This window comes from Chamaea fasciata, unplaced genomic scaffold, assembly GCF_029207755.1.
Source record: "Chamaea fasciata isolate MVZ Bird 193981 ecotype frontalis unplaced genomic scaffold, bChaFas1.0.hap1 SCAF_27, whole genome shotgun sequence".
Classification (NCBI taxonomy): domain Eukaryota; kingdom Metazoa; phylum Chordata; class Aves; order Passeriformes; family Sylviidae; genus Chamaea; species Chamaea fasciata.
In genome coordinates, this window is record NW_027094112.1 from 2,871,333 (window position 1) to 2,894,221 (window position 22,889).

Consider the following 22,889-nt stretch of genomic DNA (forward strand, 5'->3'; position numbering starts at 1 on the left):
TCCTTTTTGGACATAAGCCTCTGGCGTTTTGGGTTTTCCCGGCAGTCCCCAAGGGTGACTTCAATGAGGGGTCTCTGGAGGCCGGGCCGAGGCAGCGCCCAGCTCCGCCCGGAGCTCCGCCGGGAAAGCGGCGTCCGGAGCCGGCAGCGCTGGGGGAACGCGCTAACCGTGGCGGTGCGCTGACCACCCGATTTTCCCCGCGAGCCGCCACTCGGGGACGATCCAGCCGCTTTCCGGTGGCCCCAGCGAGCCCGGCCGCTCCGCAGGCCACGGCAGCTCCGGGGAGGGAGGGAGGCAGGGAGGGAGGCGTGCGTAGAACTGCTCTGAGGGCGCATGAGCGAGGTGCGCACCAGGCTGCGGGAGCTCCGCGGCCGGCGGGGCAGCCTCCAGCGCCGCAGGAGCCCAGCCCGGGCCGCTCCCGCAGGTATCGGGGGCCCGGGGCAGCGCCGAGCCCGCGGCGCGGGGCGGGGGCTGAGGGGCGGCCGCGGCGCCGCCATTTTGCGGCAGAGCGGGCCGGGCTCCGGTGCTGCCTTCGAGGCGCGGCCCGGCGTGAGGGAGCCCGCGGCTGTGCCGGGTGTGCCGGGGGGCCCGCTGCGAGCTCCGGGCTCCCGGCCGGCCCCGTGGGATGCGGGCCCGCAGTGTGCTCGCCGAGCGCGGCTCGGGAAGCAGGTCAGGCGGGACTCTGTCTCTGCTGGCGGGTCGGGGGTGCGGAACGGAACCTCGCTGTGTACGCGCTGGAGCTCTGAGGAGGTCTGGGCCCGCAAGTATCACCTCCGGCAGAATCACCGGCTGCCGGGTTCGGTGGAGCTCACATAAAGCTCTCTCCGGGGCGGGACAGCCTTTGCCGGGATTGCCGATGCTCTGCCCGGGGGGTGTCAGGCGGGCGCCCACGGAGCCCGAGGGTTGCCCGGGCTGTGCGGGGCCCGAGCGCCGCGCCGGGAGCTGTCCGGCCCCGTGGTGCCCAGCAGGGAACGATGTGCGGTTTTGTCTGTGCTTCCTTCGCTCAGCCACCAGAGCAGTGTCCTTTGCCGTGCTCTAGGGTAGGTTCGGTACCCCGCGGAAGAGCTTCACTCAGGTTTAGACAGGAGGAGAAATCCTGTGTGGCCATCAGCTCTCACCTATGGCCCGAGTAATGATGTGTCTTCTGACCGAATCGCCAGGACGATGTAAAATGTTAAACCGCGGTTGCTTTCTTTAAAGCAGCTACAGCTTTGAATGATACAATCTGATTACAGAAGCTTTATGTTGTGTTAGGCTGTGAACCACAATAGGTTTATTCTGCAAGTTAATGGGGATATGCCAAGTCACATTAGCTTCTGTTCTGTCTCCTACTTTGACCCCATGGCGAGCATCAGTTCAGTTTATTTAGCCCTTTCCAAATATTAACAGCCCTTTTTCTAGGTAAGAAAGGTGCTTCAGGCATTCAGTCTTGGGAGCAGCTGGGCAAAAGGATATGTGTGAAAAACGAACTAAGGTTTAGGTAGATATTCTTCAAGAGGAAAAGTATATTTGAGCCCATTGATACTACAACAATGAGAGGACAGATTCATGGTTTTGAGACCCATCTTACAAAATATCGCGTACTGGAGCTGATTTTAATACCTCTGAGAGCCAGCCCTGGGTATGGAATGCTTTTCATTCTTTGGAGTGTTCATTCCAAGCAGTTTTGTGTAACGGGGTTTTTACAGAGCATGGAAGGTGCCTCTAGGGGAAGCCTCCATTTTGATTGCTGTGCCTAACTCGACTAATTCTGATGCTCCTGAGTTTGCTGTCAGGTTTTTAAGATGCTGAAATGTGTGTTTTCCAGATTCCCGGGTGGGCTGTTTTTTCACTAAGAATCTGGAAAATAACTTGGCTTATCATGGGGTTTGATGCGAAATAGGTTTGACATAGGAAGTACACATGGTTGCAAAGATGAAGAATGCAATTAAAGTTGTTTCTTAATAATTTGAGGAGATTTTAAAATGTGTCAAATGAAATGCCATAGTCAAGGAACCAAAGCAGTTGAATGAATTGCCCGTAAATTTCTTTTGGCATGAAGTGTGTGTTTGTGAGTGAAATGTTTATTTCTTCTAAGCAATAGGTAATAAAAGTGTTTAAATAAAGTTATAGTATTGCACTGGAGCACAACCCATGGATTAGAGTGAAATTTCAGCACTCAGTTCATTTACTTGGAGAACTCCAGCTACGTTTTGATGCCCGGATGGATTAATTAATTGTAGTGGTAGAAAATACAGGGTGTAAAACACAGGTGACCATTGAGCTTAGTATCTCACTATGTTGTGTAGGGAAACTCAGGAATCTAGAAAATTCTAAATAAGTAAATGCTAATTTGCCATGCAGTACTATGGCATTTTCAGGCAGCTAGTCAAGAAAATTTGAATTGGAAGACCATCAAACTTGTTTCATACAATCAAAATATCAGAGACTTCCCTACAAATAGAAACACTAGGAGCATCCCTCTTTTTTTGTATTCAGCTAAGAGTTGGAGTATGTGTGCTGTTATGGAAGTTTATTTTTATGCAAATATTAGTCCAGTGAATTTTATAAGCATGAACAAGGTTATAAGTGCCCTGAAACACAATGTTTCATCTTGGACTGGCAATTATATGCATTGATTCTATTTTATTTTTAAAAAAATTTTTTTAAAAATTGCTCTGGAGTAATTTGCTCTCAGTGAGGAGAGAAATCTGCAAGAGAAATATCTAAAGCAATTTCTGAGCAGTGGAAGTAGCTTTATTTTTTATAACATCCTTAGTACCTGTGACCAAGGTTGGTAGAGTGACGGTGCTGCCAGCTTTAATGAGCTGCATGGAGCTGTAGCATGGGATTCCTGAGGATCCCAGGACATGGACATTTCTTTGAGATGTCCCTTTAGGAAGCCCCAGAACATCTTGTGATGTGGCATCTTCCTGCATGCTCTATTTCTGCATGAGATATTTTCCAGCGCTATTAAACATCTCTTCTGTTATTTCAGACAGTTATTCAGACTGTTAAAACTATCTATCTTGACAGATAATCTTTTTAGCCTCAGCTTTATCCAAGACACAGTATGGTTGTTACATAACCTTGTATTTTTCATTTTGTTACTTGCATAGCACAATAACTGCAGAACTCTGCTCGATTCAGGTTAAACTGAAGACGTGAAAAATTGCTATTTTTACATGTCTGACATTTTTCTTGCATGCTTGAGCTTAGGTATTGTGTTTGCTCATTTCAGGCCTGCCTCTGAATCACAGTCCAGAAAGAAGAACCAATCCTGTTGGTTTAAATTGAACATTTGTCCCCGAGAGTGAGAACAGAGCCATGCCAGTGCTTTCAGAAGACTCAGGTAACTCAGCTGCATGCTTTCAGCAGAACTCTGACTGAAATCTCATCATAGGTGCTTCACACATAGAATTAATTCAAATTGGAGTAAAATGTAATAGAATTAAGATAATTCTACTGGAGTTTTTTAGCGATTACCTGCAAGAAGGAAGGTGGAGTGTAAAAGGTGAAAGTTAATAAAATTTGTCAGGAAACAGTTTCTTAAGAACCCTTGAGCACCTCAATACATTCTGATAGACCTGAATATATTCTGAAAGGCTCCTGTAGGCAGAGTTGGACCTCTCAGTGTAACAGTGTTTATTAAAGATCATCCGATATAGATCTGCTGCTTGCTGTGTCACTCCTTAATGTTTTCTGAACAGGGGTTGGTAAACTTTGGTAATATTCTTCCTTTTAACTTAAAAGAAGTGACTTTGTTCAAGGCTACTTTACTAGCTTCTAAAGTAAACTAAGCATTCTAAATGATGCTTAGTGTTAAACAGGAGTCTGAGTCTTCTGGATCCAAATCTTCTCTAAGGTTCATGGAGAGAATAGCCACAGGAATAGATCTGAACCCCCTCCCTTTTTTTATTCTTTTTTTTTTTTATTTTCATGTTTTGTTTTGGTCTTGTCTTCCCCAGCATGGTTCACCAGGAGAAATCTGGTGTTTGTCTGGCCCTGTGTACTGGAAAATTTGGATATTGGTGATTTAAACACTTTCTAGAATAGTGGCCACAAGCTTTGATTCCACCACAATGGAAATCTCCACCTGTCCTTTCTCCTCTAGTCAGACCTGGCTTCTTATATGTGCCTCAGAGGTAGAAGGGCAGGGTAACACCTGTAAGCAAAGTTGCTGGGGAAGTAGAGCTGCTACCTGTGCAACAAAGGAGGACATTCAGTCTTTCTGAGAGTCTGCTTTGGCACTAAAACTTCAGAGTTTGTGAGAGGGAAACAAAGGGTTCTGGAAACAAAGTGTAATAAACATGAAGTGGGACATGTAAAAGGTAATTTTTTAAAAAATATATATATTGCTTTGTTAGCTTTTGCCTTAATATGATGCTGTGTTTGCTGCTTATGGAGTGTTGCAAAATGAGTGGTGGATAAACACAAGATAAACACGAGTCTCTCTGCAAACTTGATGATCACCAATGTGGTACCCAAGTAAATGCAGTGACTGTTAAGTCTGTAGTAGAAGGTCCCATGAGAAATGCTGTGTACAATGTTTTTGTTCTGTCCTGGATCTAAATATAGGCTTGCATGAAACTTTGGCCCTTTTGACATCTCAGCTAAGACCTGATTCAAATCATAAAGAGGAAATGGGATTCCTTAGGGATGTCTTCAGTGAAAGGAGTCTCAGCTACCTGATGAAGGTAAAAGTTTATATTTATTTATGTACGTTCTCCTTACAGCTTACTTTTTCTCTGTTCCTTTGATTTATCAATCACTTACTTTGCCAAACTTTTTAAAGAATTCTGTACTGACCAAAGCATATTTTGCTCAGAAACAAATTTTTCTGTTCTTCTTGCTAAAATGAAGATACAGTGCCCCATAGCTAAAAAGTAGTGTGAAATGACTTCCATTTTTTCCATTATGCTCCTAAAGTCTTTACAGGTTTTCTGACTGACTGAAACTACCATGAGCAAAAAGAAAACTAAAAGATTCATAAACAAAACAAAAATAACCCTAAGAGTGGTTATTTTTTTGACACATCTCAGATAAATTATGTTCCTTAAATATAAAAATACTCCAGTGTAGCTATGTTTAGAAAGTTTTGTATCTCTCTGTAGAAATATCCCTGAATAATCTTTTTTCAGATTCATGAAAAACTTCGTCATTATGAAAGACAGAGTCCAACTCCTGTTCTACATAGTGCAGCAGGATTAGTTGAAGATGTGAGTAAAAATTCTTGTCTCATAATTTTTCTATTATTTATGCCTGCTTTTCTAACAGATCAAAGCTTTGCAATTGTACTACATGTGAGCACATTTCTCATCTTCCCCAACTGTCTCTCTAATCTGTTGGCCATGATTAATCAAGGAAATGTGAGCTCAGAAATACCAAGTCATTAAATGTCTAGTGAAGATGGACACTTTCAGGTAGAAGGAAAGGATATTATTAATGGCCTTCCTAAGGGAGGGGCTGCAAAAAGCATTCAGTCCTGTCTTGACAATAGTCTATCCCAGCTGAGCATTCAGTCTTATATTCAGACTTAAAGCCCAGGCAGCTTTGCTGTTGACACAGCGTGGTTTGGGTTGGAGGGACCTTGAAAGGTGATCTCATCTAACCACCACAGGTAGGCTCACCTTCCCCTGGTCACATTGCTCACAGCCCTGTTTATCCTGATTTTGAACATTCCCAGTGGTGGGGCATCCCAAACTTCTCTTGGCAGCCTTGTTTCCAGCATCTCACCATGCAGATGTTCTAGCATCTCACCAGCCTCATCATAAAAAAAAAATCTTCCTTACATCCAGTCTAAATCTGCTCTCTTTCAATTTAAAACTGCTGCCCTGTTTCCTGTCACTGCAAGCCTTGGTGAAGAGCTTTTCTCTCTCTTCAAGCTTCCTTTATGTGCTGAATGACAGCAGTAAAGCCTCCCCCAAGCCCTGTCTTCTCCAAGCTGAACAATCCCATCTGTCTCATCCTTTCCTCATAGGAGAGGTGTTCCAGCCCTCTGAGCATTTTCGTGATCCTCCTGTGGATGCACTAGGACAGGTCTGTGCCCTGGGGACTCTGGAGCTGGACACTGCTCTAGGTGAGGGGGTCTCATGAGAGCAGGAGGAGGGAGAGGATCACCTTCCCTGCCCTGCTGCCCCTGCTTCTCTTCCTGCAGCCTGGGACACAGTTGTCTTTCTCACTGCAACCCACACGTTGCCATCATGTAGCTGGTGTTTCATCTACCAGGATCCTCAGGTCGTTCTCCTAAGGACTGCTCTCAATCAGTTCATCCCCCAGTCTGTTCACAGAGCAGAGTTGTGTCTTAGGTTTGTGTGTGACACAATGCCATATGCCTGTGAAGTGAAATTTCCTCTGCATTTGCTGGCTCTTTACGTGCAGCTGTTCTCTACCATAGTATAGGAAGGGGCACTGGAAGGTTTGGTAGCTGGAATATCTCCCTTTTCAAAGTCAGGAGATCCCAGTGCCCCACCTTAACCTGCAGCACACCCCCTCTCCCTGTTCCCACACACACTGTACCACCTCCACTAAAGTTTCAGCCTTGCTACCTGTCAAGTCATACAAAATTTCCATCTAAAGAACAGCAGAGAAGTTTTTTTATAGAACTGTATGTCTTCCCTGTTTAGAACCCTTAAGAGGGTAAGGACATCTCTTTTGCCTCAACCCATTTTCCCTTCCTCCTCCCTCCCTCACTTGCTTTATCTCTCATCCCACCCGATCAGCCCAGTGCAGAAGTGCCTCCATTATTTCTCTAATCTTTTGTTTAAAAGGCCTGAGACTCCAAGGCATGTTTTGGTGGCGAGGTTTTGCAGGGGAGCGAGGGAAGTTATGTTGCGTATTTCACACAGGTAATATTAGATAATTGCAAAGTCTTTTATCAAATAATACAAGGACAAGAGTGCTGTTTCAGGCATCATTTACATATTCCATATAGAAATTAAAATTTCAGAACTCGCTCCTGAAATTATATTGATGGAATAATTCTTAAAATGTTTATTTAGGGATTATGATTCTGATTCCTAATGCTGTCTTCTGTACTATCTAATAAAAATAGCTGAAGAAACTTTGGTTTCTTTCAGGTTTTGTGCGCTATGGACTGGGATCAGTTTTGATCTATACAGACTATTTGATGGATGATAGATGTTAGCAAACACTCAACAGAAATGTAAATACATGATCTTGTTTGGCAGACTCCTTTAATTTTGAGGTTGTGAATTTTTATTTTAAAGGTAATAGAAGAGTTGCAGACAGCACCAGTGAATAATGAAGAAAAGGAGCTGCTTCAGTTGTTGTCAACACCACATCTCAGGGTAAAAACCACATGGGGGACCGTAACAAAATGCCTTTGCAGAACTGTAATAGAACATTTTGTAACACAAAAGTTATATAGAAGCCTCATTAGGAGAAAGGAAAAACCTCCTCCAAACTTCTATTTCACTGGGATTTCCTGCACAGACTTTAGGATGTGAAGGAAATTGAAAGGAGACAGCTTTCCTGCATAATGCACCATGCTGTCTTCCATTCCTCCCCTCCTTCCTGTTTTCTGAGGGACCCAAAAAGAAAAAGAGAAAAGGATACCTTCTTGCTTTTCCTAGTCCACTTAAGGTTTTTTTAGGCTGAGCTTTGTTGTTGCTTGGATTTATTTTAAATATTGACATATACCAGTATATAGTTTACATGATGGGTAAGGTAATTGCTAAATATTTTTGGGAGGATTTGTGTTGAGGGTAAAAAGGGGGAAGTTTAATTTTTCTGTAATACTGGAAACATAAGAATGGGATTTGTAGTATTACTCCACTTAATTACTGGTTTTTATTTCCTTTATGCAGGCAATGCTTGTAGTACATGACACTGTAGCACAGAAGAACTTTGACCCAGCTCTTCCACCTCTACCTGATAATTTTGATGATGATTTTGATGAGGAATCAGTGAAAATTGTTCGGCTAGTGAAAAATAAAGAACCTTTGGTACATATTAGATCACCCATCTCTAGTCATAAAACTTTGTAGTGCAAGAGTGTTATTGTGAGTATGGAGGAGATACTTGAAGATGTCATCAAATAGCCTTCAGAAACTTGGAGTGTTCTGATGCTTGTAAAGTAACATAAAAAACAATTTGGTAAATCATAAATGAAGCTTCACAATTTTGCATTTAGATGCTTTATGGGCATAGTTTATAATGCCAGTTAGCACAGGAAACAGTGAAGAAACTGTATATGCTGAAGCAATTATGCTGATGATAGGTAATAATTATTTTTATACTGTAGCTAACATTCAATGACTTAATGTATTCACTTGCATGAAAGTCAGTGATGTATGGTAAGAGTATGTTTGATACCTGTATGTAATCATTATATTGTCAAGGTGCTAATTTTATAAAAATGGAAATGGAAGAATTGATTTCCTAAGGAAAAACAGTTGTATTGGGAAATAAATCTGCTTTTTTGTATCACAGTAGTAGAAGGGAGCAGTGACAGAATTCCTGATTAAAGCTTTGTCTTGCCAGCAGAGAGGTAGGAGGAGGGAAAAAAAAATCTTAATTACTTGGCTTCTGTTGTTTTTACATATAAAAATGCTGACTGTATTGTACAAAGATTCAGAAGGGGAAGAATTTGTTTCAATAAGCTGTTTTGCACACTTGAGTGACCTGATGACCACAATAATGCAGGAAGTGTGAGCACTTAGCAAAGTCAGCAGAAAGGAAGGTGGGTGCACCTTCCCATATTCACTTGGCATGGGCAAAACTTGAATAATGGTGGAAATCATCAAGGAGAAAGAGGAAATCCATAGAACAAATTAATTCCAGTTTAAAAGACATAATAGCATACATGTTATTTCACTGGTTGCTGAATTCAGGGCAAATTTCTTACATTTTTTTGGGGTGGGGGGTATGTTTTATTTCAGGGAGCTACCATCAGAAGAGATGAACATACAGGAGCTGTGATAGTAGCAAGGATCATGAGGGGTGGTGCAGCTGATCGCAGTGGTATGATTGCAGTAGCACATTTCTACATTTTGTAAACCTCTGAAGTTTCCTAAGCATGCTCGTAGCATTTCTGAACTACATCAGTAATCTGCTAATCTAGTTACACATGGTTTTTCTTAAAATAGCCATTAGGAAAAAATGAAAACAGAGATGGAAGAGGTATGTTTGAGCTTCAGAAGAAACCAAAGAATGTTTTTTACCTTTAATTAGTAGCTTGGTTTATTCAGTGTATCATGTGGGTTTTTTTCTCTTTGCTTTACTGAGAAATTCTTTTATGTCAGCTAACAGTAGCTATGTATTGACAAGTAAAACATTTCTTATTGAACTGGGTAAACAAACCTAAATCTTGTAGAGCCTCTTTATGGCTTGTTAAAAGAAAAAATAGTTTAGCATTCTTTTTTTGAGTATGAAGTTTTGATATCAGTTGACAGACATGTCATCCCTGCCTTTACAGTCAGCAGTGTGTCTCCTGACTTCATAAGATTTGGTCACACTCATGAAATTATTTCAGTTTTGCATACTTAATACTGATCCAAATAGTGTTTTTCCAGAGTACCTTGCCACAAGTTGCCTGCCTGTGTGCTGCTCTCCCTTGAGAGTGTGCTGCATGGAAAAAAAGTGCCATAAGGGATAAAGGCAGGAGGCTCTGAGGCACATTTCCAACAAAGTCATTTGGCTTTGGTACTAAATCCATCAGTCTGGATGAGGGAGGCGAGGAAGTACATGCTAATGACTTAGGCTGGATATCAGAGGAGTGGTGCTTTCCAGTCTCCAGACCTATTTTAATTTCCTTACCATCTTTTCAGGTCTTGTCCATGTTGGAGATGAACTAAGAGAAGTCAATGGTATTACTGTGCTTCACAAACGGCCAGAAGAAATAAGTCAGATTTTGGTCTGCACTGATTTTCATTTCAAGATCTTTTTCTGTTTGGTGATCTAGTAATTACAGTAGATGATGACATTTAACCATGAGTTTAAAATATAGAGCTAAGAGATGCAATCCCTGCTTGTCTTTGCATTAAGAGTTTTTCTTCTCCCAGTGGATTAGTCTTCTCCTTTTGACTTCAGAAACTTCTGCGAACTGGATTGGTACCAAGTAAGATACAAATACAAAGTTAACATGTTGCTCTGTCAAGAACTTCCCTTTAATGCTTTGTTTATGACAAGCAAACTGCAAATTATAAATGCATTCCTAGAAGATGATTCATAATCTGGTGTGTTAGGAAGCTGAAGAGAGTCTTGTCCCTGTATTCAGTAGAGCTGTCAGCCTGTTCTTTACCAGCAGATTCCTGGTGACATGAGCAATTCCTTGCTTCAGGCTTCTCTAACATGAATACCCACAAATCTTGGTAGAAAGTGTTGTAGCTCTTATGCTTCTTTATCCCTGACTTCCCTCTTGTGGCGTGGTTTCCCCTTGTCTCGGTGTGGAGTGGAGTTAGGGACTCTTAAGGAGCCTGGCATTGCTTCCATCACCTAATTTCAATTTAGCTCAAATAATCCCAAGTAATGCCCATGACTGCTTTTAACTTGGGGGTCCTGGGGGTGTCAAAACCACTTTGAAATAGTGTGTAAAGTTTTATTCATTGGGATTTTGGGTTGCTATTTATCTGTCCTGTGTAATTTCTTATTACATATGTCCCATGTGAGCTAAGGCCTGAAGTATAACACTTTCCTTTTCATAGTTTATTTTTTGTAGAAAAGCTACAAATGTTTGTCTATGTTTGCTTTTTAATCTGTGCAAAATTGCAGGCGTCTCTACGACAGTTCATCTCATGCAAAATAAGGCATCTAAAACAGATAAGATAAACCCATTCTAGATTTCTGAAAGACCCAGAAGTGCTTTTTAGTTTACTGTAACTAATAATTGGAATTTCCTAGAAAAGATTTCTAGAGTGAAAGTAGGTGTTTATTTTGTAGATGCTTACATTTGACTCTAAACAAGTTAGCCACTATATGGAGAAAACACAGCAGTATTTTTCAAAGCAGCACTTTAAAATGATTAGTCTGCAAAAATTAAAGTGTTTTACTGAAAGCCTCAGAAGTATTTAATGTCTTGTGAACTGTAGCCCAGAAATTAATGCAATTGCTAAAAGCAAACGAAGGAATTTTTATTCAGGTCATAATGTATTTTAGCCAAGTAGTTACTGTGGATCTCTCCATGAGCAAGACACTGTTGTGGAGTCCTGGAACATCCTGATATTCTCTGTACTGCAGTTAAATAGTGGATTAGCTAGGTGTGTTAGAGTTCTGAGAAGGAGACAGCTGCAAGCTGCTTAACTGGAGCTTGAACAGTCTGCATTGTATCCTTGTCCTGCTGTCAAAGTAAAAAACCTTTTCTGTTTTCCTCAGGCTCAGTCTCGAGGGTCGATAACATTAAAGATAATTCCAGCCATCAAAGAAGAAGATCGTCTAAAAGACAGCAAGGTATGTGCTGGAGCACATCTTTACATCTCTGTAAATGCAGCATTCCTGCTGTTCCAAAGGGAAGTGCCACAGACACAGAATTGAGCTGCAAAGATATGAGAGTGCTTTCTTGTGCAGTACCCTTCTGTTCAATAGAATTACTTGCATGACTCTTCTCCTCTCCACCTTGGCACATGTTCTTTTATAGCATTTCTGAAATCCTGCCTCTTCTTTTTGGTTCGTGTAATTAAATCTAGTGTTCTGCTGTCTCCTCTCACCATGGCAGCTGCAATCTGTCCATTATCTCTGGGCATTTTGCCACTCACTTGAGTGAAAATGGACCTCTCTACAGAGCTGCATTCCCCATGTGACCCCATCAGCCCACTTCATCTGCCCTACCTGATCTGAAATAACTTAATGCTCGACTGGTCCCTCATAAGATTCCTCTCTCAGTCTCTGCTTCCCTGCTTTTGGTTTCTGAATTTTTCCTTGAAGCCCACAAATCACTTCCTGAAGTGGTTCTGCTGTTATGTGTTAAATAGTGTTAAGATACAAATCCAAAGTTGAATAGAAGATTTTGATGCATTAAAGGAACATTTTAAGGACAGCCTTTACAACTGGGCAACTTCGCCATAAATCCTTTTCATTTTAAAATATTTTTATTGTTTTCTCCCTTTATTTTTTGTTCAACCGTTCTTTATTGCATTTTGTACTTAATGTAGATTGTGATCTGTGTTTCTTGGAACTTTTGTCATTTGAGTCTCATGTTCCACAATTCTAATATATAATTACTGAGTATGTGCTGGAAAGATATAGATAGGTAGATAGATAGATAGATAGATAGATAGATAATATATATATAAAATATATATATTTTATATATACAGAGTATATTGTGTATTTTATATATATATATATATATATATATATATATATATAACCCTTGAAAGTTAATTTATTCTTCTGCATAAGCTGCTAGATGTCTGTATTTTTGAGTGCTTGAAGGAGAGATAACGTGTATATGTAGTTAGCACTGTTAGCATTGGGCAAAGCCTTTTAAAGGCAAATATTTGAAATTCCAGATAGGACAGGAAGAAATGACATGTTAACTTTGTTTTAAAGGTGTTTATGAGGGCACTTTTCTGCTATAACCCCAAAGAAGACAGAGCCATTCCCTGCCAGGAGGCCGGGCTGCCCTTTAAACGACGCCACGTGCTGGAGGTTGTCAGCCAGGATGACCCCACCTGGTGGCAAGCCAAGCGTGTTGGGGACACCAACCTCAGAGCAGGCTTGATCCCCTCCAAACAGTTCCAAGAAAGGTTTGTCAGCAAAGATTACAGATTTTATTTTTCTTTCACGTGTGTTACTGTGTCACTATATTGATATATTGATTTTATGCTGGGTTTTTTCCCACAGGAAATGAAGGGCACAGTCATGCCAGGGTAAATACAGCTGCTCAGGGGAAAGTGCTAAAAGAGCTCCATCTTCTCCAATGATATAATAAACTTCCTGGCTTGATTTGGGTATTTTGTATTGTCTTAATGCTTTGTAGCATGAGGACAGAAGCACTTATTAAACAAACATGTATGAAATGAAATGCGGAATATCAGTCTCTTAACCATCTTGACTGTATTTCAGTCTTGTACTTCCAAATACTTATTATTTTGAATTTATGCACATAATATCTAATCTTTTTTCTGGCTCATAAGAGAGTATTTAGCTTGGAGACTGGGATACCTTCTAGAGCTTGAAGTTTCTCTGTTTTCACAGCAAGACAGATGTACGTTCTAAAGCAGAAATATCCCTCAGTTCTTGTCTTTACAGTACAGAACTCCTGTATTTGAGAAGGAATCTGTTTTAAGCCACTGGTCTCACTTTGTGATTCTTGCAGCAAATCACTATAAATATCTTTGGATTGTAGGTGTTACGGGGGGATATCTAACAGTTGAACAGGTCTGATGCTGCTGCTGGCCTGCATGATTTCCATAAGGTTTCTAATGGAGGTCTTGGCTCCACTATGTAAGCTCCTTTGAAACATCAGGCAAATTCTGCCTCAAAAGCTGTTTCCTTCTCCCTGGGCATGCATATATGTCAAAAAATGCTGCTGCACTGCAGTCTTTTTAATTTTTTAGACATTGTAAACATGTAAAAAGATGTACATAGGAATATAAAAATTGCTTCAGTGTCTGTTTGCTCTGAGTGACTGTATAAATGCTTTTACACAGGTGTTGAGCAAATAGGAATTGTAATCTGGTTTGTGATTTTAACACTGAAGAAAATTTTACTTGATACTTTGTTCTTACAAGGTTACAAGTTCTTACTTTCACACAAGCTGAGTAATTTGGTTTGTTTACTAGTAAATAACGGAGAACTTCAAATTGATCTAGGAAAAGGTGGATAATTTCTACATATGCATAGCTGCAATGACTGCTTTGGTCAAAGGTTATCTACTTTTCTTAATGTTGCAAAAAAAGGTTATGTGGGCAAAAGAGGAATAGGAAAAAAACCAGATTAATTAACTATTGATTTCTATGCTCTGATATATGAAAGCATAAAATGTTCTAGAATCTTCTTTTCGTTCCCTTACCAGTAACAATCTGAGACTGTCATAGTTTTAAATAAAGCCTTTTCAATAGTTGAATCAGAGACATTTTAAATATTTTAAGAAAAAACACTGCTTCATTTTTTTATTCTCCATGCTATGTGTATAACATGCTACAAATTCTCTTTAATTCTGAGTTTACATATCTAAAATAGAATTATTTTCTGTTCAGACGACTGACTTACAGGAGAACAACAGGCACTCTGCAGAATGCCAGAACTCTGAAGAAACCATTATGTAAGTCTGTTCTGTTCTTTCAGTGATGTTTTAATTGGTACTGAGTTCTCAGTATTTTTCTGTTATTTCAATAATGATGTGTTTGGGTGAGTTTCACCACTGATTGATATTTGGAATACAATCTGCCATTGGTTGATACGCATGGACACAAGCTGCCACGGGAGGATTTGGGTTTGAGCTTTATCCAGTGTTGCTAGTGCCTGTGGTTTTCAAAAATCATAGCTGACCCTCTCTTCCTGCTCTGAGAAACACGAGGCTTTACATACTTGATGCCTTTAAATTTGCTAGTGTTCACACTTTTTCTATGGTTTGAAACTTGAAAGCTGCAAAAATAACCTAATGCATACTTCTCAAAATTCTTATATGAATGCATGAAACTAAACTAGTATGAAAATAAAGTGTAGCTTTAAGGAGGATAAAAATCACTGGAGCTGGAAATACAATCTGTATGTCAGGCTCAATGTTACAGGGGTGGTCTTAAGTAGACTTCAGAGTGATTGTTGTTTACAGCTCTGAAGTCTCTGTCACTGAATTATTCACACAATCTCTGCTTGTGAGGAAATTGCTAGGAAATGCAGGAAAGCAGAAGATGTTGTGCTTATCCCAAAATGTGTTTCTGTTGCTCTTGGGTACTTGAGGACAGGCACTGTGTCTGTGCAGGCAGGATTGTGCTGGGTCTGCCACCCGCGTGTAGACAGAGATTCTGGAAATGGTTCCTTTTGAGTCATAGAATTTCTGACCTTGATGCATGATGAGATACAGGTATTCTTGTGCTACAAGGAGGGAAGATGCTCAATCAAGTTATAAAATAGCATTACTGATTTAAATGAAGCTTTTCCAAATTAGTTTCCATTACACTCCAATTAGGAGTGGAGGCATGTAATGAGGAGTGCTGTTTAAGCTTTATCTCAGATGTTTTTGAGACAATTAAGCTGATAACTGGTTATCATAATAACTACACTTCATCCCAAATTTCTTTAATCAGTTGATAAGGGTATTGTGTTGCAGTACTTTTTTAAGATAGAAAAGCCTGTTAAGCAAATTAAACCAGAAGAACCTTCCTTTCCATTTTCTCTAATTTTGCTCAATGCTTTGTTCATATTTTAATATCATCCCAACTCTGCCTTTCATGCTAACTATAGATGATCAGTCTTCTGACAAAGGTAGGTGCTCTCCTAACTCACTTTGTTTTTTAATAAAGAATTAATAAGCAGTGAATAATTTAACTTGGTCAAAATGTAGGGGGTTAGGGTTCATCTTTGTAATTTTTGATCCCCTTTTTTCAAGCCCAAATGGTAATGAAATATCAGAACAGGCAATTTTCCTGCATAATCATACTCATTTATAAAGTTATTCATTCAAAAAAAAGAGCTCTGTGTTTGTGGAGTCTTCTTTTTTTACTTAAGCCCGAGTATTATACTTTTACCAGCAGCACAAATCAAATGTCATGAATGCGGAAAAACTCTTGGAACTGTAAATACCAAGATATAAAATTCTTTAGTTCAATATCAAAGTCAAGGATTTTTTTCAAATATAAACCACTAGCCAAGGCAAGTATTTTTTTTTTGTATCAGCAATGATTATGTACGTGCAAACAATGCAGGATATAAGATTTCTTTCCTTGCCAATGAGCCAGACTTGTATCACACACATTGTCTAAGATATTTCCTTCCTCCCTCTCACTCTCCTTTCCCCTGTGCCCTACCCCCACTTCCTTGCTTTTTAATTTACAGAAGACTGTGACTGTGAAGGATATTTCAATGGACACTACATAGGTGAGTAACCAAAACCCTTTTCCTCTACCCTAGCACACCCAACCCAAACAAACACAGAACCAAAATGAAAACAAAACACCCCCACCAAATAAAACCCCCTCAAAAACCCCACCTCCACATTAAAAAATCAAAACTGGACTATTTAAATTAATTTCCCATACATTCATAAACTAGATTATCTCTGTGAAGAGGCCTTACCTGACTTTGGCATAACCAATGCTTGGCAGCTCAAGTTATGTGAGGGGGATTTAATTATAAATTGGGTGTTAGGTTTTCTATCCCATAGGCAAACATTTCTCCTGTAATCTGAGCATAAATACACTGATTTGACTCTAAACAAAATTTGTGGGAATAACTCACATTTGAAGACAATAACTTGTAGCTTGAAAAGCTTGAAAACCCGGAGAAGAGGGAACATGTCAGTGTATTTTGTTTCCTGCACAGCTGGGTTACGCAGGAGCTTTAGGTTAAGTCGTAAAGAGAAGGAGAACAATGGGAATGAAGGCAAGCAAGCAGAGCAGGCAGATGCAGCGGAGTTCCTGACATATGAAGAAGTCACAAAATATCAGCAACAGCCTGGTGAACAGCAGAGGCTGGTGGTTTTGATTGGTAAGGTACCCAGTTGGTTCAAAATTTTTCACATTTCTCCTTCTTTCTTCGTCCTGCACTTCCAGAGGCTTTCTTTAGATGTTTGGTTTGGGGGGTTTTGTGGTTCTGGTGGGTTTTTGTTTTTCTGGGTTTTGTCAGAACTCACTCTTCTAAATTACATGAAAAAAAAAACCAAGGAAAATAACAAACTCATGAAGTCCTTCTAAAAATAATGATGCAGGACTAGTGCTCATTTTTCTGATTCACTTTCCTTTGGGTTTTACTCCAGTGTTTACTTAGGCTGTCAGAACTATTGATGAAGAGGCTGATGTTAGAATTATCTAACAAGATTTTGCATGCAATTTTAGTTCAGCTTATCAGCCTTGTGCTAAGCCAGTTTCTCAGGATGCCCTAAAATTCAAGGGTATCTCACAGAACTGACTGCTGAGATCACAGGTTTTCTGATTTAGTGTCTGCCAGGTGATTGTCCAGCAGTTGTTCAAAGAATTAAATTTGTTCCTGGTGATCTTCAAAGCAGAATTTGTCAGAACAGGTCATGAGTTTTCTCATGAAGAGCCTTCTTCGAGCACACTCCTGAACCATATTCTTTTCGTGAAACTGATGTATTTATTTTCTGCAGTATTTCATTTCACACAGAAACCTATCAGTCTTTTTTTTTTTTTAATTTTATTTTATTTTATTAGGTTGTCTGGGGGCCAAGTTAAGTGAGCTGAAGCAGAAAGTTGTGTCAGAGAACCCCCAGGAGTATGGTGTTGCAGTTCCACGTAAGTAAAATTTACTGACTTGTGTTTGTTGCATCTTTGTTCCATAAATGGAATAAATTAGTGCAGTTGTGCCATCTGCACTAATGATAATTTGTGTTCTGACTATTGCTTATATGCATATTTCTGAAGTACTTTGAATTTTTTATCTTGTAATATGCTATGTTTGCCATTAATATGTGAATAGATCATTATGTAACTTGGCACATCTGCATTTTAGAACTCTGTCAGCTCAGTGGGGTTTTTTTTTAATTGTGTTTTCCTGAATGTGCAGCTTGCATTTTCTCAGTGTCTGTTAAAAGAAAAACTTAATACAGGAAGAAAAAATGGAATGTGAGTAGTAAAGAGAGCTGGTGTGATAAACTAGTATCTTAAAAGTCAGCCAAAACATGGTGTGTTAAAAAGAGGGTGATTTTTCTTGAGAACAGCATTACAGCTGCAGTTAAAAAAAAAAAAAAGTTGTGAAAATGTGACTGGAACGAAGTGGAGAAAACGTTTTCAAAGGCTGATATGTCTCCCATGTCTTGCTTTCCTTTTCTTCTAGATACCACAAGGTCAAGGAAAAGTCATGAGAGAGAGGGAGTAGAATACAATTTTGTTTCTAAGCAATCATTTGAGACAGATGTGCAGCAAAACAAGTGAGTTAATTCTAAAATACTAGTATAATTGACTATTTAAATAGATTGCTTGTTCATTTTTACATCACATGAGAGACAAAATCAGGTGGCAAGTTGGACAAGGCGTAGTAGAAGGATTCAGCTTTCTAAGTAAAAAGCTCTTTATTGAGCCTGGACACTAAGAGCAAACTCAAACATTTAGCTGGAAGCAATTTAGGAATAAGATTACTAGGAGGATCTTAAGTTAGGATTTAAACCTGCATAAGTCTTATGATTGGTCAGAATTTAATCTAGTGAGAGTAACAGATACTTAGTTGGGCCTGCTCACTCTGTATAATATGATGGGTTAAAAGTTTTATTCACAAGTCTCCTTGAAAGTGTGTGCTAGAGTGAACCTGTGGTACTACGAGACTTTCTGTGAGCCCGAGCACATTTCCTCAAAGTTCAGATCTTTACTAGTCTCCCAAAAGATGGGAGAATTGCAGTCCATTTCCTTGCCAGCTTTGTTCTATTTTCTGTGAAAAATATCCTTTCTTCTTCCCCTTTTTGTCAGTGGTGTTGATTAGCTATTCATGATATATGAAGAATTGCTACTAAGCAAGGACGGAAAAAAAAGTGGAAAAAATGAAATCCCTCCCCACCCACCCCTGGTTTTCTGCTTCTCTCCTCCCTCTTTGACTGCAGTGACTTCAGGAAACAGCTGTCAAGTGTTCTAAGTTAAATATTCTTAATATTTTTTGTAGATGGTATTTAAAAATGTATTGACTTTTCAGATTTGTGGAACACGGGGAATACAAAGAAAACTTGTACGGTACAAGCCTGGAGGCAATCCGGTCTGTGATGGCCAAAAAGAAGGTTTGTTTGGTGGATGTGGTACCTGAAGTAAGTTCTGCAGCTTATTTTTAAGAATGGAAATATGATTTACTGCTGCCTGAGCAGAATAGGGCTCTTGGGAAAGCATCCTACGTGTCCAGCTGGTACAGCCTGGATGTCTCATTAGAAATCCTCACTGTGGGACTTCTCCCTTGCTGTAGGACTAATATGCATCCCTGTCCCAGCCTGCTCAAGTCCTAGAGAGAATACTTAGAACAGAGTTGGTTTTTTCACTCTAGTTCTGATTCTAAAAGCCCTGACCATAGCACACCCACACCCACCCAAGGCTGTCATTTGTAGGATCTCAGAAATACAGTACCAATTTTGGGGTGCAGATACAGAATACAGTAACACCATGAATCACCCCAGGACAGGAGCATTGTGAGCAGTGCCAGTAGACCTGCTCTTATTTACCTCCATGTTGTGAGTTAATACTTGAAAATTTGATCCAGATTTTGTAACTGGGCTAGGAAAAGGCTTGTGGCACTACCTCAGATGAATTCCAAGTTTGAAACTTGCAGTGTTTGGCTGCTTAGGCGAAGCAAACCATAACTTGCCCATGGAGTCAGGGGATTTTTATACTTTCCTCAGTATTTTTTGCCATGTCCTTGCCGCTTGGAATCACAGTGCTATTCAGGCTGTGCTCCAGGCACTCCTGTATGCTGGGCAGGACACAGGCATGAGCCTTTGTTTGTAGAGCAAAAGTTTGCTGTGGTCAGATGCGTAGGACACAGGACTTCACAGTGTGTCAGTCTGTACCAGTGGAACTACTGAAACCAGTTTGAGTCTACCACTGACTTGTAGCGAAAAGAAGTCTGATAACAAAAATCATCTGTTCACAGGCAGTAAAGCACTTGAGGACTCCTGAGTTTAAGCCTTATGTTATCTTTGTGAAGCCTCTTATTTCAGAAAAGAAAAAACATGTCTTAAAATCTCACATGTCAGAAGAAATCTCATCCCCTCTTGTAAGTATTCCAGCTTCTAACCTCTTCTTTTTAGACATGAAAGAAGTATTTGAGCTAGCAGTTCTATTACATGAAAGAGCTCCTCATCCATAACAAGAGTTAAAGTGGGGCACTAAGTAGGTCCTGTAGCCTTTCAGATGGAACTTCAGAATGGAATTTTTGATTCCTTATAAAGTCAAGTTTTAAAATAACATGAAGCCAAGTGCCAGTCTTCCATATGGATCCGGGTACATCATTGATGATGATACTCTGATGATCTGAACTCAGATAAACCAATAATCATTTCACATTTCTGATGAGCAGCCCGATCAAATGGTAATGGCAGCCAGCTATTTCTTATCTCCCCAAAGTGACTCCCACACCAGTGTCAGCCAGTGTTTTAATGGTGTACACACAAAATACACTATGTGGATGTCTTATGGGGATCAAACCTAGATCAGCTGCAGACTGGTGATGTGTAAATCTGAACAGAGTGCATAATGTCATTACTTTCGGTAACCCAAACTTAAATTTATATTACAGAACTTAGTTCACTTGGTTTTTGTGTAAGCCCCCAAGAATACTGAACTTGGGACAGTGTATGCAGCATTCCTTTTTGAGTTTTTGAGGGGTGTGGTTCCCATATCATGGGTTAGACAGCAACTCTAACTACATAAAATGAAGTATCACCATTTTATGTCCCTCCTGTAACATATTTTCCCCCTTCCCTGAGGCCCCTTGCATTTTTTGGAACAGCTGCCAGTAGCACTCTGCTCCTTGAGCTCAGTTTTAATATCCTCTATACCTTTTCCTAATGATAGAGCTTTTGTTACATGTTCTCACAGCAATGACTCATTGTACTAATATATTTTAAAGTGCTGGTAACCAGAAGGACATGCTGTAAATTTCATACCAACATCTTGTGTTGATCAGCAGGATGAAGAACAGCAGGAAATTATTAATTCAGCAGCATTCATTGAAGAGCAGTATGGCCATTTAATTGACACTGTACTGGTGAAAGAAGATCTCCAGAGTGCCTGTAATGAGCTGAAGACTGTGTTAGATAAACTAAACAAGGATTCATTTTGGGTGCCAGTCAGCTGGGTTAGGTCATAGCTTGTTGCCATGTTTAAGGGAAAGACTGTATAAAAATGTTTTGTAAATAAGTGAATTAGAAAAGGGAACAATGTTGAATTTGCTTCAGAACTGCAGGTCTTACCTAGAAGGCAATAAAGACTGTATGAGGAAAGATTAAACAAAGTCACAAGCTGACACTGCCTTTCTGAGTCAAAATTTTGAATAGCAGCTGTCATTTAAAGTCAATACTCAGACTGAATAAGCCAGTCCAGTCTTTTACTGATCTTTAGACTGGAAATAGTGCATTTCCTTACAGTGATGTTTCACAGAGGGTCCCACACTTCCAAAGCATTTTGTGCTGACACACTGACAAGATGGAAGGTTTGCCCTTTGGCCACAATTCTAGCCACAGATTTTGTGGCTGGAGTTAAAACCTCAGAATGAAGTTGGGAACAGGCTCCTTCAGCTGGGTGAGAAGTGTTCTTTGGAGGGTGGTTACACCATGCCAGTGACTCAGAAATTCATCTGGCTGCCTGGCCAGCAAAACATGCTTCCCTTCGCACAGAAGCATTAATTGCAAATCCTTTCCTGTTAGGCAGTAAAAACTAGGCCAGCTCTAGAAGGGGGTTTTGTATGTCCATCACATTCCCCAGCACTCCAAGTTGTCTTGCACAGGTCACAGGTATTATTCTGCTCATCCACAGCTTATGCAGCTTATGCACACTTCCCAGTCAGAAATGCTAAACAACCCGTGAGTGGACCTGTATGACTGGCCAGCTCATAAAACATAGATTTTTATGTGTATGAAAACGGCTGCATAGGGTTCTAAAAGGACAGCGAAGCTGCTTTGTTTCTGCAAAACATCTCTGCCTGTGCTACCTGGTAGGACACAGCCTTGACACCAATGGAACAGCTCCAAAAAGGGCACTAAAAGGAGGAGCTACAGGTCAAAATCATCATCCTTCCAGCATTTGTGACTACTTCTGCTCCAAATCTGGTAAAGATTTCCAGAGCATCTGACAGGCCTGAAGAAGAAAACTAATAGATAAATGACTCTGTATATATTTGAGGAGACTTGAATATACAGTATTTTTGAGTGGGTCTTAGGAAGATGCAGAGATGATTCTGGAAGTAGCTGTGCTTTATACTTGGGGCATTTAAGGGGAGAGCATTGTACAGGTGCATGTTAGCTGTAACCAGTTCCTGTTTTCACTTGCCTGCTGAGGTTTAATATTTCCTGTGTATTGTGCCCTTTAAACAAGACCTTTTGGTGTACCATTCTTGTTCCTTATATCTAAACACTATAATGTTATTCTTGTTCCATGACATTTAGCAGAACTAAAAGTTGCATATTAAAAGCACATTTCTTACATACCAGTGTTACTGTATCTACATTACGTCAAGACCAAAAGGTTGTGTGGAATAATCATTCCCACCCATCCTTACCAAATGGCAATTTTCATGTCTGGTCCTGCCTATGGAAATTGAGGTTCTGTTCCCACTGCTACAAAAACAAGAACTTTACCCAGTCAGGTCCCTGCACTGTCAGTGCTGCAGCCTGGTGGCCTCAGCAAATGCACAAGGACTCCTCCACATGCAATGGGCTGTCACCTCTGTAACCATGTGCCAGCACAGCCACCGAAAGGGATTTGGCTTCTTGGAGAGGCAACCTGTGACAGATATACCGTGATCCCAGGAAAAACTGAGTGAAATATTTTAAAAACTATTTCACAGCATTTCAAACTAAGTCATTTAATGAAAATAATAAATGGCCAGATTGATCTCACCCTAGGTCTGTATTTCAGGTTACAAACAGATTTTTATAGTCTGCAAGACATAAATACATTTAGAAGATTCAGATTCAGAAGTTAAAAGGCTAAGGGTCAGGATTTATTTAAACAAGGTTGCTATCGTACCATCTTACAATATTTTGAATGACTAGCAGTAAATAAAGCTGTATGTTTGCTTTATGATCTGACATACTCTAATAGTAGAAATAGGCATTAACAAAAGCAAGGCACAAATTA

The 22,889-nt window shown here is 40.2% G+C and overlaps 1 protein-coding gene across 5 annotated transcripts; it reads left to right on the forward strand.

Annotated features, from left to right (window-relative positions):
* The first annotated feature begins 335 nt into the window (after positions 1-335).
* On the forward strand, positions 336-22,810 carry MPP3 (MAGUK p55 scaffold protein 3). Of its 5 annotated transcripts, none has more exons than XM_066205142.1 (19): positions 336-424; positions 3,221-3,331; positions 4,558-4,676; positions 5,121-5,198; positions 7,209-7,289; positions 7,809-7,946; positions 8,883-8,964; positions 9,771-9,856; positions 11,314-11,388; positions 12,490-12,686; positions 14,142-14,206; positions 15,349-15,369; positions 15,940-15,981; positions 16,426-16,590; positions 17,274-17,354; positions 17,896-17,989; positions 18,742-18,850; positions 19,684-19,806; positions 20,719-22,810. In XM_066205142.1, exons 2-19 carry the CDS (start codon positions 3,307-3,309, stop codon positions 20,899-20,901), a joined length of 1,764 nt encoding a protein of 587 aa, XP_066061239.1. In that variant the 5' UTR covers positions 336-424; positions 3,221-3,306; the 3' UTR covers positions 20,902-22,810. The 5 variants fall into 5 exon arrangements, with proteins under 5 accessions (XP_066061239.1, XP_066061241.1, XP_066061245.1 ...); XM_066205144.1 differs by having other exon boundaries at positions 20,722-22,810; XM_066205148.1 differs by having other exon boundaries at positions 18,742-18,823.
* Positions 22,811-22,889: the final 79 nt, after the last annotated feature.

Excerpts from the sequence above, each read along its gene's own strand:
- MPP3 (XM_066205142.1), top strand. The coding sequence starts at position 3,307 with ATGCCAGTGCTTTCAGAAGACTCAG. Across the intron at positions 17,355-17,895 it reads GTATGGTGTTGCAGTTCCAC|ATACCACAAGGTCAAGGAAA; the intron begins GTAAGTAAAATT and ends CTTTTCTTCTAG. Across the intron at positions 18,851-19,683 it reads TGGTGGATGTGGTACCTGAA|GCAGTAAAGCACTTGAGGAC; the intron begins GTAAGTTCTGCA and ends ATCTGTTCACAG.